This window comes from Microtus pennsylvanicus, chromosome 15, assembly GCF_037038515.1.
Source record: "Microtus pennsylvanicus isolate mMicPen1 chromosome 15, mMicPen1.hap1, whole genome shotgun sequence".
Taxonomy (NCBI): domain Eukaryota; kingdom Metazoa; phylum Chordata; class Mammalia; order Rodentia; family Cricetidae; genus Microtus; species Microtus pennsylvanicus.
The window spans coordinates 50456057-50474015 of NC_134593.1; the positions used below are offsets into that span (position 1 = coordinate 50456057).

General features: G+C 35.9%; 1 protein-coding gene across 2 annotated transcripts in view; it reads right to left on the reverse strand.

The window, feature by feature from the left end:
* Window positions 1-17959, reverse strand: part of Klhl1 (kelch like family member 1) — a 228833-nt gene that overhangs the window by 60429 nt on the left and 150445 nt on the right. For both annotated transcript variants that reach the window (XM_075949699.1, XM_075949700.1), the window contains exon 6: window positions 5742-5928. In XM_075949699.1, coding sequence (XP_075805814.1) covers window positions 5742-5928 — 187 coding nt within the window. The remainder of the gene's footprint in view (window positions 1-5741; window positions 5929-17959) is intronic.

Here is a 17959-nt window from a genome sequence, read left to right on the forward strand (position 1 = left end):
AGGAAGTGAAAGATCTATTTGACAAGAACTTTAAGGCATTGAAGAAAGAAACTGAGGAGTATACCAGAAAATGGAAGGACCTCCCTTGCTCTTGGATTGGGAGGATCAACATAGTAAAAATGGCAATTCTACCAAAGGCAATTTATAGATTCAATGCAATCCCCATCAAGGTCCCATCAAAATTCTTCACAGATCTGGAGAGGACAATAATCAACTTTATATGGAAAAACAAAAAACCCAGGATAGCCAAAACAATCCTATACAATAAAGGATTGTCTGGAGGCATTACCATCCCTGACTTCAAACTCTATTACAGAGCTACAGTGATGAAAACAGGGTGGTACTGGCATAAAAACAGAGAAGTCGACCAATGGAATCGTATAGAAGACACGAATTTTAACCCACAAACCTATGAACACCTCATTTTCGATAAAGGAGCTAAAAGTATACAATGGAAGAAAGAAAACATCTTCAACAAATGGTGCTGGAATAACTGGACGTCAACCTGCAGAAGAATGAAAATAGATCCATATCTATCACCATGCACAAAACTCAAGTCCAAATGGATTAAAGACCTCACTATCAGTCAGAACACATTGAACCTGATAGAAGAGAAAGTGGGAAGTACCCTACATCAGATGGGCACAGGAGATCGCTTCCTACATATAACCCCAACAGCTCAGACATTAAGGGCAACATTGAATAAATGGGACCTACTAAAACTGAGAAGCTTCTGTAAAGCAAAGGACACTGTCACCAAGACAAAAAGGCAACCTACTGACTGGGAGAAGATCTTCACCAACCCCACAACAGACAAAGGTCTGATCTCCAAAATATATAGAGAACTCAGGAAACTAGACTTTAAAATGCTAAGTAACCCAATTAAAAAATGGGGCACTGAACTGAACAGAGAATTCTCAGCAGAGGAAGTTCAAATGGCCAAAAGACACTTAAGGTCATGCTCAACCTCCTTAGCGATCAGGGAAATGCAGATCAAAACAACTTTGAGATATCATCTTACACCTGTCAGAATGGCTAAAATAAAAAACTCCAATGATAGCCTTTGCTGGAGAGGCTGTGGAGGACGGGGTACCCTCATACATTGCTGGTGGGAATGCAATCTTGTGCAATCACTTTGAAAATCAGTGTGGTGGTTTCTCAGGAAATTTGGGATCAACCTACCCCTGGACCCAGCAATACCACTCCTGGGAATATACCCAAGAGATGCCCTATCATATGACAGGAGCATTTGTTCAACTATGTTCATAGCAGTATTATTCGTAATAGCCAGAACCTGGAAACAACCTAGATGCCCTTCAATGGAAGAATGGATGAAGAAAGTGTGGAATATCTACACATTAGAGTACTATGCTGCGGTAAAAAACAATGACTTCTCGAATTTTGCATGCAAATGGATGGAAATAGAAAACACTATCCTGAGTGAGGTAACCCAGACCCAAAAAGATGAAAATGGGATGTACTCTTTCATAATTGGTTTCTAGCCATAAATAAGGGACACGGAGCCTACAATTGGTGATCCTTAAGAAGCTACGTAAGAAGGTGAACCAAAGGAAAAACATATAGTTATCCTCTTGGCTATGGGAAGTAGACAAAGTTGCCGGGGAGAAAATTTGAGATCTTGGGTGTGGGGTGGGATGGGGGTAAGGGGAGATGGGGAGAGAAAAGGGAGAAGGGGAGGAAGGGGGGAACTTGGAGAAAAAGGAGGATTGGGATAAAGGAAGGTTGGATAGGGGAGCACGGAAGCACAATTCTTAGTTAAGGGAGCCACCTTAGGGTTGGCAAGAGATTTGAACCTAGAATGGCTCCCAGGTGCCCAAGCCGAAGTCCCCAGTTCATTCCTTAGGCAGCTGGGGATAGGGAACCTGAAATGACCCTATCCTAGAGCAATATTGACGAATATCTTGCATATCATCATAGAACCTTCATCTGGTGATGGATGGAGATAGAGACAGAGACCCACACTGGAGCACCGGACTGAGCTCCCAAGGTCCCAATGAGGAGCAGAAGGAGGGAGAACAAGAGCAAAGAAGTCGGGACCACGAGGGGTGCACCCACCCACTGAGACAGCGGAGCTGATGTATTGGGAGCTCACCAAGGCCAGCTGGACTGTGACTGAAAAAGCATGGGATAAAACTGGACTCTCTGAACGTGGCGAACAATGATAGCTGATGAGATGCCAAGGACAATGGCAAGGGGTTTTGGTCCTACTTAATGTGCTGGCTTTGTGGGAGCCTACTCAGTTTGGATGTTCACCATCCTAGATATGGACGGAGGGGGGAGGACCTAGGACTTACCACAGGGCAGGGAACCCTGACAGCTCTTTGGACTGGAGAGGGAGGGGAAAGCAGTGGGGGGAGGGGGAGAAGGGTGGAAGGAGGGGGAGGGAAATGGGAGGCTGGGAGGAGGTGGAAACTTGTTTTTTTTCTCATTTTCTCAATAAAAAAATATTAAAAAGAAAAAAGAAAACAGCTTGGTAGTTCCATAATAACAGAAAAGTTGACCAATGGAATCAAATAGAAGACCCGGATATTAACCCACAAACCTATGAACACCTGATTTTCGACAAAGGAGCTAAAAGTATACAATGGAAGAAAAAAAGAATTTTCAACAAATGGTGCTGGCATAACTGGATGTCAACCTGTAGAAGAATGAAAATAGATCCATATCTATCACCATGCACAAAAATCAAGTCCAAATGGATTAAAGACCTCAATATAAATCCAACCTCATTGAACCTGATAGAAGAGAAAGCGGGAAGTAGACTGCAACACATGAGCACAGGAGACCACTTCCTACATATAACCCCAGTAGCACAGACAATAAGAGCAACAGTGAATAAATCGGACCTCGTGAACCTGAGAACCTTCTGTAAAGCAAAGGATACTGTAAGTAAGACAGTAAGGCATCCTACTGAATGGGAGAATATCTTCACTAACCCCACATCAAACAAAGGTCTGATCTCCAAAATATATAAAGAACTCAAGAAAATAGACTTTAAAATGCTAATTAACCCAATTCAAAAATGGGGCACTGAACTGAACAGAGAATTCTCAACAGAAGTTCAAATGGCCAAGAGACACTTAAGGTCATGTTCAACTTCCTTAGTGATCAGGGAAATGCAAATCAAAACAACTCTGAGATACCATCTTATACCTGTCAGAATGGTTAAAATTGAAAACACCAATAATAGCCTTTGCTGGAGAGGATGTGGAGTAAGGGGAACACTCATCCACTGCTTGTGCAACCACTTTGGAAATCAGTGTGGCTGTTTCTCAGGAAATTCGCAACTAAACTACCCCAGGATTCAGCAATACCCTCTTGGGAATATACCCAGGAGATGCCCAATCATACTACAAAAGTATTTGTTCAACTATGTTCATAGCAGCATTATTTGTAATAGCCAGAACCTGGAAACAACCTAGATGTCCCTCAATGGAAGAATGGATAGAGAAAGTGTGGAATATATACACATTAGAGTACTTCTCAGCAGTAAAAAAACAATGACATCTTAAAGTTTGCATGCAAATGGATGGAAATAGAAAACACTATCTTGAGTGAGATAACCCAGACTGAAAAAGATTAATATGGTATGTACCCTAGCCATAAACAAAAGATACTAATCCTATAGCTCACAAGCCTAGAGAAGCCAAATAACAAGGTGAACCTAAAGAAAAACATATATAGATCCTCTTTTAAATTGGAAGCAAACAATATTGCAGGGCAAAAGTTATGAGCATCGGGATGGAGGTAGGGGTGGGGGTGAGGTTCAGGGAAAGGGGAGAGGGAAGGGATAAGGGAAAGACTGGCAACAGCTTGGAGGAATGGGAAGGTGGAGATGGAGGAAGGGCGGATATAGGAGCAGGGAAGAAGATACCTACATTAAGGGATCCATTTTAGTGTTGGGAAGAGACTTGGCTCTAGAGAGGATCCCAGGTGTCTACGGGGATGTCCCCACTTAGCTCCTTGGGCAGCAGAGCAGAGGGTGCCTGAATTGTCCTTGCCCCACTATCACACTGATGATTATCTCAAATATCACCATAGAATCTTCCTCCCGTGACAGATGGAGATAGAGATCAGAGAGAGGAATGGATTGAGTTCCCAAGGTACAGTTGAAGGGCAGAAGGAGGGAGAGGACGAGCAAGGAAGTCAAGAACGAGGGCTTAGGCCACCAACTGAGGTAGTATGCCTGTTCTAATGGAAGCTCACCAAATCCAGCTGGACCTGATCTGAATGAACATGTGATCAAACCATACTCTCTGATTGTGGCTGACAATGGGGGCTGACTGAGAAGCCATTGATAAAGGCACTGGGACTTGTTTTTATGGCATGTTCTGGCTTTTTGGGACACTAGTCTATTTGGATGCATAGCTCCCTAGGCCTGGGTGTAGGGGGGAGGGCCTTGGACTTCCCACAGGGCAGTTCCCTGCCCTCTCTCAAGCAGGGTGGGCGAGGGAGGAGGAGGTGTGGGGGAGCAGGAAGCAATTGAAAGGAGGGAAGGTAACTAACTAAATAAACTATGTATATACTAATAAAGCAAATATTTGAATTCCCTAAAAAACGAAAGAAAAATTTATATTCTTACAAGCAATCTATCTCACCATACTCGTTATTCTCATATATTTTATTCTCTAGCAACTACATTATGTCACAGTATCTGACAATTACAGTGCTAATGGCTGTATAGAAATCAGGAAATTAAAATAGAACACTATAACTTGTTTTAAAGTAAATATTTGCTTGAATTTTACGATTATATCAGTGTTGGACTGAATATCATAAAAATTCCAAAAAGAACATTGCACTGTTGTTCTACAGAAATTCATCAAATAGTACCATATATTAAACATGTAAATATTCAAACTAGCGTCTACATGTCCTTTTGAAAATATCATGATATTTTGGTAATATTGATTTATTATTTACTTTTAAAACATTTGTTTTAGGAAAAACAATGCCCTCTGCAGATTTACAGCTGCGACTCACCATACATTGGTATTTTACATGTGGAATAAAGCATTTTTAATGAAGTGGCATTCATTCAGAAGAGCATACATGATTCCTTGTATCCGTCTGTAGTATGTGTATGTGTGTGTGCGAGTGTGAATATTTTTGTGTGCGTCAGAGCATGAGTGAACACAAGTGTGCATGTGCATACATGCTTTGCGTGTAAGCTAAAGCAGTAAAGAGATCAGATAATCATATTTATCCATTATTTTCAAAACCTATAAACCAACTTCTTTACCTGCACCTATTGTTTTTTAAATCAAGAAATATGTAGACACAGAATTAAATTCATAATTTATGAATTCCAATGTCAATATACTAATTTTTCTTATGTGTCATTTTCTGTCTTCAGTGTGAGACTCTCAGATCCGCACAGGCAGAGCTGCTTCATTACTGCTCTCCCAGAACATCTATCCTCTCACGCTGTGTTTCTTTGTCATAAAATTGAAGTATCATTCCAATATATTCAGCACATAACTCCTATTTTCCAAGCAGATGTTTGAAATCCAGCTTTTATTTCATAAATGATAAACCAAAATGAATATAATATGTAAAGACTTATAAGCAGCAACTTCAGACTGCAAAAAGAGTTTAATGCTTCCCTTAATTTTTGTATTGTTTTTAACAAAGCTGTGTGTATATTGTTTATGCAAATTGCATTATTCAGATTCAGTCATGGTAAAAGAACAGTTGTGGGTAGATCTAGAAGCACATACCTTTGTTATTGTCCATTCCCCCTACTGCATAGAGAGTTCCAACTGTAGATTTTCTGGGCTTAGTTCTTGGGCTTTGCATTAAAGTTCTTCTTTCTGGCAATAGATGGTATTTCATTGCTTCCAGAATCAGCTTTTGGCATTCCAAATCATTCTTAAATAGTGCATGGTTTTCAAGGTCAGCAAGTATCTGTAAATAATGCACAGACACTGTTAATACTGCTTCCTAAATTGGTGAGTATAGGTTCTATGTGTTGACATTGAAGGGTGATTCCTTGTCATTTCTCTTACCTTTGGATCACAGCAAATTAGTGACTTACCAGGTATAAAAATTACAAACAAACATATATTTTTCCTTTTGTATTTTTCCTTGGAAATTTAGACACGTGATCTAAATAGTTAAATGTGGGCTTGCCTTATGTTAATGATTTGACTCATTATATAAATTCAGGAATCTTCCAATTTTGATATATGTGGAAAAAGTCATTTATAACTGAAATGGTTGGATCTAATACTCTTGTCATTAAAGTGACTTTTAAAAATTTTGATGGATTAATTTAAGTTTAACATAATTCTCTGTTCTTATTTTTATTGAAATGCAAAACTCCAGATGAAAATAGAGGAATAATTAACAACAACTTATTAGTAACTTCATTTTTAGCTTTAAAAATATTATCAAAGAAAAAAACAAAAAAAATATTATCCAAGTTGGTAATTGATATTCTTCTAATTTCCTTAGTTTTGCTCCCTTAAAATACATTAAAATGAATAGTGTATATGACATAGCTTATTATTCCTTAACTATTACAGTTTGTTAAGTGTAAACATATATTAATGTATGAATTGGACAAAGTTTTTGATAATATATTTGTTTGATTTTTTTGTTTTAGCATTGTTGACAATACTTACAATGATTATTTTTATTGCTTCACATTTGCAGATACCACTTTAGAATATTAAACTATTTTATATATTTTAATAATTTAACAAGATAAAATAGATTTTTTGTTTCTTATAATATAACATTTTTATAAAGTATACGTAATCTAATTAATAATAAAAGTAGGAAAATACAACACAAAAATTTGCATTACACAAAATCACACATAGTCTTTTTTAAAATATCATAAATTGGCATCAATATGGGAATCCAAATATTATTAACACACTACTAAACATAAGAAAATATATATTTCCAACCTCTTAATAAAAGAGGATTATTACTATAATGACATATGCCCTCAGTAACCCTAGATTATCTAGGATTTTTAATTTGAAGCAGTGTTTGTTGTATTTTCTGAGAATTTTTTTCTGCATCCAATGAGTAGATCATGTTATTCATGTCTTCAAAATCTGTTTATTTTGTGATCACACATGTATATCTATCTTTGTTGTACCCTTCTAGCATCTCTGCAATGAAGCAGACTTGATTTTGCTGAAGATCTTTTTGATATATTCTTTAATTAAACTTCCAAGAATTTTACTGAGGACTTTTTCATCTACATTTTATCACTGACATTAGCCTGCAATTTTCTTTTTCTCATGGGTCTTTTTCTTGTTTTAATATAAGGGTAATATTGGCTTCAAAAATGGAAATATTCATTCCTTTTCTTTTTACTAAGTAATGAAAAAAATTGTTAATTTCTCTTTAAATATTTGGTAGAATTCTGTGTCTTACTCATCTGTGTATTGGCACTTTTTATTTAGGAGACATTTTAATTAAAGCTCCCATCTTACTAAATGATATGGGTTTATTTAAGTTATGAAATGCACAGAAAAATTGATGAAGCTGCAAGCAGTCATCTTGCATGAGAGAACCCAGTTCCAGAGAGAAAACCCTCACGTCTTATTTTTCTTTTGGACATTTTATTTCCACAAATTAATGCATGTCATCACTCATCTGAGAAACATCTATTTGCAATAGATGCTGATTAACACAGAAACAATTAACATTAAGAAAGGACAGGTGCAGAGAATAAGATTCATTAAGCGTGCATCTCTACCACACCTTCCTTACCAAGGCTCAAGGATAATTGACTAATAATAATCTGGAATGAATAGTGGAGACACAGACAATGGAAGATTACAAGGAAATAGTGTTTTCTGAACACAGCAAGGAAACTGTACTTATGACCACAAACACACCCATATCAAACACTCACAACCACCACCACCACCAACAACAAAAACAAAATAGGAATCAACAAGGATTGGTCATTTGTATCTCTGAACATCAGTGGTCTCAATTCCCCAACAGAATAACAGAATGAGTGTATAATCAGGATCCGTCTTCTGATGCATCTAAGAAACATATGTCAACATCAAAAACAGACATCTTCTCCCTATAAAACCTTGGGAAAAGATATTCCAAGAAAATGGTCCTAAGAAGTAAGCTGGTTTAGCAATTTTAATATCTATCAAATAGTCCTCAAGCCAAAACAAATCAAAAGATACTAATCAAAGAAAAATTCACCAAGATGATACTCCAAGTCCTAATATTTATGCTGCAAATAAAACACAAGGGTACCCAAGTTTTCAAAGAACCTCTACTACAGTTTAACCACATGTTGATACTCCCACACTTATATTGGGAGACTTTATTACCCCACTCTCACCAATTGACAGATCATAGACAGATGATTTGGGCAAAATACTATTAAATGTTCAAAGATGAGTTATTGCAAATATTTGTCAAATTATTCCACAAAATCAAAATAGAAAGAACATAGCTTAATTACTTTCATGACAGCATTATCCCGATTCCTCAAGTATATAAAGTCCCAACAATGAAGGAAAATTACAAGCTAATTTCCCCTAATCTCACAGGTGCAAAAACAGTCAGTAAAATATTTGAACCAAATCCATGAACAAAACAAAAAGATCATAGTCGTTGATTTTGTTCCATCGGTCCTCCTGTCTGTTTTTATGCCAATACCAGGGTGTTTTCAGTATTGTAGCTCTGGAGAAGAATTTGCAGTCAGGGATTGTGATGCATCCAGTTCTTTTATTGTACAGGATTGTATTGGCTGTCCTGGGTTTTTTGCTTTTCCATATTAAGTTGAGTACTGTACTTTTGAGATCTGTGAAGAATTTTGCTGGCATTTTGATGGTCATTACATTGAATCTATAGATTGCTTTTGGTAGGATTGCCATTTTTACTACGTTAATTCTATCTACCCAAGAACATGGGAAATATTTCCACTTTCTGGTGTCTTCTTCAATTTCTTACTTCAAAGATTTAAAGTTCTTGTAATATAAGTCTTCCAGTTGTTTGGTTAGAGTAACTCTGAGATATTTCATGCTGTTTGTGGCTATTGTGAAAGGTGATGTTTTTCTAACTTCTTTCTCAGCCCATTTATCATCTGTGTATAGGAGGGCTACTGATATTTTTAGGTAATGTTGTATCCTGCTACATTACTGAAAGTGTTTATGAGTTGTAGAAGACTGAACTATCATTATATTAGCTTCCCCCTGCAGCTGATGGTAACAAATACAAAAGCTGACACACACACACACACACACACACACACACACACACACACACATACATGGAGAGAGGGAGGGAGAGAGAGACAGAACACAGAGAGAAAACAGAGATAGAGAGAGATAAAACACAGAGAGAAAACAGAAAAAGAAAAAGAGAAAGGAAGAGAGAAAGAGAGGAGAGAAAGAGAGAGAGAGAAAGAGAGAGAGAGAGAGAGAGAGAGAGAGAGAGAGAGAGAGAGAGAGAGAGAGAGAGAGAGAGAGAGAGGCAGACAGAAAAAAGACAGAAAGTCCAACAGAGATATAGAGACCTTGGAACACTCAGTCATCAATGGGATATTGCCAACAAATCCCTTCCCTCAGAGCTCAGGTAACCTCTTGGCAGAGGAGGCAGAAAGAGTATAAGACCGATAGTCAATAGACTATGTTCTATGTCAGCTGAGCAAATCTCATATGAACTCACAGAAACTGAAACAGCAATCGCAGGGCCTGCATGGGTCTGAGCATGTTGCTGTTTTTCAGTTTAGTGTTTCTGTGGTACTATTGCATATGCGAATGAGTTGATCTTTGATTGCTTTCTCTACTCTTGGGTCATGTTCCTTTTGTTGGTTGTCCTTGTCAAACTGTAATGTGATAGTTTCTGTTTTATCTTATAACACTTTATTTTTTGTTGTTTTGTTGTTTAGGATAGGTAAATTGAACCTGAACAGTTTAAGTCTTTTCATTTTTACAATACTTTGTTTAGTAATGCTGGGGATTAAACCTAGAATTTCATGTAGGCAAGGAAAACATGACACTAAATGAGCCAAATTACCTCTTTAACAGATAGGTTTTTTTTGTTGTATAAACAATAAAATTTTAAGTTTCTGGAATGCAAAAATAAACAGACAAAATCACTTTTTAAGTCTTATCTTGCTAAGTGTTCTCTTCATAATAATTTCTACTTCTGGATTTAGAATTTATAAAGTAAATTTCATTAATATTAGTGTAGCATTCCTTTGAGAACTTAAAATCATATAGAGGTTCTTAGATTTTCTATTTGAAATAAATGCATAGAACGTTTGATAAAATGTTGTTATAGTCCATAAACTGCAGTGAATGATTTCTGTTTTATTATACTAGAATAGGTATGATGGAAAGAAAGTATTTTAAAACTTTTATAGTGTGCAGTTTCCCAAGCATTCCCTAGAAAATTTGTGATATCATTTATTTTAAATATACCTTGGACCTGTTATTGTAAGATGATGGTTAGAGGATTTAGTCAGTGTTCACAAAACTAAGGACAACCCAGTAAGTATCACATAGGTATAGTTGCCACCTTTTTACAAGGGGAAAAAAAAACTCTTCCTTGTGTCTAGAATAATTTTCTCTATCAAAAAAAAAAAGCTCTATCTATGCTTCCAGACAAAGTGAAAAACAGACAGAAATACTGGAAGCTTCCAGTATTCCTTTGTTTACCAGTGCTACCTGTTCATCAAGGACTTTTCCAGGGTCTTCTGGACTGGCACAGCCTAGACTCCTATAGAAGAAACCAGCTTACCCATAGGAAGACTCTCTCTTTGCAGCCTGCTTGATACTCAGCTCCTCTAAGCAAGTAGATTCTCACATTACATTCTGAGTTCTATTAGTCTCCATGGAAAACAATCTAATGAAGCAAACAGTGTCTTGTCTAACTAACTTGGGGATCTTCCATATATGTTAAAATAAATGAAAAAAGCAGAAACATAAGAGGTTTCATTTTCCCTCAATTCAAACTGACTTGTAAAGCTTTTACAGAGACATCTGAAAAAGTCTACCTCCAGTATTTCAAGAAACAAGGAGACACTTTATATGAAAAAGAAGCGGGTTCATTAATTTTATTTCAAATATAGAAATATCTGATTCCCTTTAGATGATACATAATTGGAAAACTTGCAATCCCAATAAGAATAGTAATGACATAATCAAAGCAAGTAGTGTTCAGAAAATTAACCCAAATGAGAGTTTTTATTACTCACAATTGAATTGGATTTTATGCTGCTATAATTTATGATTAGCATTTATTTACTGATGCTGAATTTATTGTTTCACAGTGAGAAAGCTCAGAAATTCTAAAGCTGAAATAAATCAACCTGTGCTCTGTACGAACTTTACTCCACCTTGAACTCATTTATCCCAATAAATTATAGAACACTCATCCATTCATTCTGTAAATTTCGGTCAGCAGCTGTTTTGTCCTAGTGCCAACAAAGGTCCACAATTTCTGCATATTAATTTTACACCACCATGTTCAAGTGGACCATCCTTTCCCACTTGAATGTCTTTCTTAAACTGATCTATGTTTAGGCTACAATGGAAACATCACTATTTATTGATAGACATTGTTCAGTATCTTCAGGTTACCCTGCCAATCATTGTTGAATGGTATTTTCATCTGCTTATTTATCTACAGGCCCCCAATAATTTAATGCACATAAATTTGAGGGGAACAATTTACATCTTCTAATCAATTTCTATTAGAGTAAACTGTGCTATCTTCAATTAAAGCCTTTGCATCACTCTTACCTCCCCAATCTCTCTCCTTTCATTCTAACATGAACCTTTTCCTATTAGGCTTTAATAAACATTACAAAATTTTTGAAAAAAGTTTGGCTGTCTATAGTTTAATTAAATATTAATCTAATGATGCAAAAGATTAAAAAATGTTGACATCAATAATTACAGGCCTTCTTTATTGTGCATATCATCACTGGACAGTTTCAAGAACATTCTCTCATAAATATAGAGATATTAATTTAAAAAATTAAGTGTTTTGCTCACCATGTTTGAATTCAAAATAAAAGAGTAAGTAAAGTGAATGATAATTTATAAATTATTTACTCATTGGTTGTAGATAATTTATTTACAACTGAACTCTGAATATCTACTTTATCCAAAGTATTCGAAATCACTTCTCAAATTTGATACTAAATTATTATCAAAAATATTTCTAGACATTAAGAAAAATGTCTGTGATTAATCAATAAAATGTATAGTTCCAAATAGTTCATTTCAGAGTTATGTAATAGCAGGTTTACTTCTAGTCATAGTAAACTGCCAAAATTAGTCTTCGATTTAACTCGTCACTAGGAAATCTTCTACAGAATATTTTCCTGGCCTTTCCCAACACATACTTAAATCTGAACTCAATTTTCCCTTCACTATTTTTTCATTCTGTAGTAGACCTACTTTATCTTTATTTGTTATTTAAAATAAATTTTACATTGGCTTAGAAATTGTACATTAAAGTTTTTGTGAATAAATAAACATGCTCCAAACCTCATTTCTTCCTGTGAAACCATATTCAATGACAATATAACTTATCAAAGTTCTGTATCTCTATAATTAATCTCCCAGCTTAAAAGTTAACAAATGGAAATATTTTAGTATTAAAGCTATCATTTCCCACTATTGTATTTCCATTCCAAATTTACCTTCACTGGTCTATTATTAAATTATCCACTGTTTTGAGGAAGATTAGTTATTTAAATTCACCACTGTGAAATCATAAGAAACATGAGAGAATATTACTAAAGTCTATCAATAAATGTTTTGATTCAGTTTGCTATATTTGTTAATGTAATTTCAGATAATAATCTTGAAACATTTCTCTGTGTACCTCTATATCAGAATTGCCTGCCTCTGCCTCCTGGGTGCTAGGATTAAAGGCTTGCCCCACCAAGCCCAGTAGGTTTGGTGGTTTTAACTTGGTTGATAAACTAGACATACAAATTTGTTAACAGGAGAGGAGGAAGAAAGTCTTGAAGGTAGAATACACAGGGAGAAGGATAAAGAGAACTCTAGATAGGCAGAGGGTCTCTGTTGGTCTGGTGAGCACTGATTTTCACTTTTGTGAAATGGGATACTCAACCCATGGAAAGCCCAAGGCAGAGAAATCCAGGATCCCACACTGTGCTGAACATTCTTCTGCTCCCATTAAACAGAGAATGACCATCACTTCTTATGCCTTGGGAATGAGATAAAATCAGCTCCAATTAAAGACTGTGCTGCATCCTCCCTCTCAGAGCAGAAACAATTTTGGTGGTTGGTCACAAGACTTTTAACACTGTGTGCAAAAAAAATTTCTATTAACCAACTATTCAATTTATTACTCTGTACATGATAATTATATTGTATTTTTAATAGGACATTTTATTGTCTTTTGACATCTGTGACTGGCTTTTTATTATATTTGCGTGTGTTAAATAAAATTAAATAAGATTAAAACAAGAATAAACCTCAAAGTTCTTTATATATGTACACACACACACACACACACACACACACACACACACACACACATATATATATATATATCCCAGGCTCAATTCTCAACACCCACATCAAGTTTTTCACAATTGCTTGTGGTTCAAATTTTAGGGGATTTAATGTCCTTCGAATTATGTAGGCACCTGCATGTTCATGATATACATAACTCATATGGCACAAAAGCAGATAGATGATAGATAGATAGATAGATAGATAGAAAAGCACACTTTAAAAATATTTTATAGTAGACTTGTCTTATTATTAGCGTGTGATGGCTGTATAATTTTGTATTATTTACAGTGAATAGTAATCTGCAGAAATAAATAAGTTTGTGTGTTTCTTATATTTATATGTATCTTTCTCATTTATCGACTATTTGCATTAAAAGCAAAATTGAAGAGAACTTTTTAATATCACCTATTGTATGTATAAAATAGGTGATATCTTCAAATAGATAATTGGAAAAGAAATTATTGCAGGTGTGCAAATTCATCACGATTAACCAATGTGCTTATGCCTCCTTTGCTCTTGAATAAAAATGCTTCTGATCGAAAACACTGAACTTTTAATTCATTTTTATCACCTCCATGTGGAAAACACCACAAAATCAGAAAAACTGTAAATTTGTGCTCTGTGATACACTATGAAAGAGACATTAGTATGCAATAACACAAAACTGAGGATTCTTGTTTTGCATGAAGTAGCAAATGTTAGCATGTTAAATGCAGTGAGATGTTTAAGTCTCATTATTTCCTCAGAAATAGCCTACCTGAGAGCACTATCACAATACCACTGTTAAATATTTTGACACTTACTAAAACTGGTCTCATTATTATTATTTACAAGCATAAATTAGCAAATCTTTATATCAGAGTTGATGATTTTTGCTTCCGGTAGGACTACCTTCCGTTTTGTGAAGATCTGCATACACCACCATGTATCTGCCCACTATTGCTCTCCGTCTAACGCTAATCCCAATCCTCATCATCAACTTGGTCTTCCCCTGATTGAATACGAACCCTCCTCTGGCATGGAGATGAATAAATTTGTGAATGACCAATGCATTATATTTACAAGTAACCATGGTATTCCCGTCAAGTGCAAATGTTGTTAGAAAAAAAAGAGCAAAGGATTTCTTTCCCTTCCATCACATTTTATTTCAAGTAGTTCAATTAAATGATAGATGGATCCACGATATGCTGATATTAATATGAAGGGAGCATTTATAGATACTGCTTTCTCATTCACATTTGGAACACTTGATTCTTTCATTTCATTAACAATACGTGCTTTGTATTAAACATTATTTTTCTTCAGTCTTATCAATTTAAGCATACCCTTTTAATTTGACTCACACTAATTATAAGGTAGCCATGTATTTTGCTTTTTCTCATTTCACTGAGGGGAACTGGGTAAAGAATTTCAATCACTTCATATTTGCAGATTTCAGCTTTCTTTAGATTTATTCTGATCAAAGCCTTACATTTCTCTTTTGATCATCATCAGCGAAATCAGCTTCTGTGAAAACATCAAGGTGGATGCATCTTGCAAGTCAATAAGAGATTGAAATTATCCTCCCTCACAATGTTAACTTCACTAGGCATGAACTTTTTTGAAGTTTTAAAAGGTTGGATATGAAATCAGCTTTCCAAACATTTCTACTAGAAAGAAAAATTCAAGGGTATATTAGAATACAAGGTTATTCATCTTCATACTAGAGATTCTAATTAATTTGGAATGCATTAAATCCTATGCATACTGAGAACTTTATAACATAATAGAATGTGTGGGTTTTTTTATAATTGTTACATTTAAGTCAAAGTTTATCAGATTGTTTGAATGAATGTCAGTTTATTTCTTACTCTGATAGCACAGGTTTTGTTTACTGTTCTCACAATGAAATATAATTCAAACTACAAACACTTCCACTTTTTTATGCATTTCCTTCAATTCTTGCACGTCCAAGTGACTAAAAGTCTGAATACAACTATCTCGGTTTAATATGTATGACTTCCATAAAGATGATTGTTTACAGTGGACTTTACCACAGTACTGGAGAGCAGATTTTTTTTCCAAAGAAGAAAGGTTTATTTTGATTCTCAGATTTGGAGACCTCAAGCCACCATCACACATCTCGCTCTGAGCCCGAGTGGCAGGGCAGAGTGTCAGGGTGAGGAGTCTGTCCAGCAAAACGGTTCATTATGGCACACAAGGCAAGGAAGAAGGCGATGAGGAAGGGTTCCAGAGCAAGCCATAGGCATGAAGGATGGCCACCAGGGACATATTTCCTCCAACTGTGCCTACTTCTGAAAATTTCCACCACCTTTTATTAATGCCATCAGTTGTGAATCATCAAAGGATTACCTCACAGGTGAAGCCTGCCTGGAGAGCAGATTTGGTAAGCTCTTAACATGGAAAGAGTTCTCTCCCAGTATCTATTAATTTTCAGTAGTTTCTTGGGCAGTGATGGAACTTTGTGTTCACCTCTTCTACCTGTGCAGGATTTTGTCGGCTTTGATCTTGGGCAATTTTATTCACGTTTTCACCGATGTGTAGTCATCCAGCAACTTTGCAGTAGATGTTGTTTAAGCCAGAGACTCCCAGCTATGCAGAGAATAAGAGCAGGCTGAATGAAAAACCTTAAGTTGGACAGCTATATCACACTTTCTCTCTCAAGATGTAGGAGTCATTGTGGAGGAAATAGAGGGAAAAAAGAGTGTGTATCCAGAGTGAGTGGATGAATACAAGTAAGTATAGAGCAGCTTCTGGACAAAGCAGGGCAGTAGCATGCACGAACTCACAATGGCTATGACAAGACCTACACCAGCACAAATGAGACCAATTAAATTGCAGCATCGAGAGGGGAAACAAGCACAAAGCCCCACCCATAGAGGAGGAGGTTTAAAAAATTGGGATATGGAGAATCAGCTCTCTTTATGTGTGTAGCCTCTGGCAGTTTGACCACATTTCATAAAAGTAAAGCCCTCTTAAAAGGATTAAATATCTAACCAAAAGGAAACTGAAAGGGGAAGTAAGGAAACTGGGGGCTGGGGGGTGGTTGGGTATTGGGGATGTGAGGGACAGGTGAATATGATGAAAATACACTGGATATAATTCTCAAAAAAAAAACATTTAAAAGGATGCACACGAAAAGAGACAAACTCAGTACTCAGAGGGAAAAAAAAGATATTGAGATTTTCTTTAAAGAGAAAACACATCTTTGGATTTTTCTTCATAACAGAAGGTCATGAAAATCATTTGGTTCTCCAGAAAACCTTACGGTGCTATGAAATTTCTTTCTCATTTATTCTGCACATAGACTATTTGTCTGCCAGTATTTACCTATGTATTAGCATATATTTAAAATTTCAAAGAATAACACGAGGGCATATTAACATGAGATAAATCTAAAGGTCAGGCTTAGCTCGTATCTTTTATTTTTATCATGGAAAGTGTTACAAGTGACTGTTCACTGAAAGCTGATTTGGCTGCTCATTTGTGTTATTTACCATCCCCTAAATTCTCAACTCGTACTTGTCTCTCTGATTTCTCAACTGATTTGGAAAAGAGAATGGTACTTATGCAAAATGTAGTAAATTGGAAAGTTGTTTAATGGTTCAGAAACCTCTCATAGATGACTGGATTGAGAATAACACATTCATTATTATTTATGACTCTATTTCCAGGTCTGTATAAGTCAGTTTATTGAGTTCATTGAATGACCTGTTTTTTTTTTCATGTTTAGGAAACAAAATGGACATGTGAACTTGTGGAGGTAGACTCCTATAAATGAAAGAGAGCCAATGCTTTTAAATAAAAGATTGTATAAAACACATTTCATTTAGGATAATTTACTCTAATTGAAAATGTGTGTTTTCTATATCTGGAATTTAAAGAATTCTACAACTTTAAAACAACAATCTGGCCTTTTATGATGGTCATAATCTGCAATCTGTGTTTTTTTACCATAAATTTGTCGTATATAATAACAACGATCTTCAGAATACCAGGGAGTATAAGAGTTAGAATGCCAGAGTCAGAGATAGTTTTATATTTCTCCTGGTGAGTGTGTGTGTGTGTGTGTGTGTGTGTGTGTGTGTGTGTGTGTGTGTGTGTTATCTTGTTTCGTATTTGACATGTAGTTTGACTACTTAAGCTGTTCACCATCATTTCTACTCTGAATATCAAGATACTTTCAACATGGGCCAAATGTCAAGGTATAAATTCAAGGGATCAGTGGCTTGCTTTATTTATTTATTTATTTATTTATTTATTTATTTATTTATTTATTTATTTATTTATTTATTTATTTAGGATTTCTGCCTCCTCCCCGCCACCGCCTCCCATTTCCCTCCTCCTCCCCCATCAAGTCCCCCTCCCTAGTCAGCCCAAAGAGCAATCAGGGTTCCCTGCCCTGTGGGAAGTCCAAGGACCGCCCACCTCCATCCAGG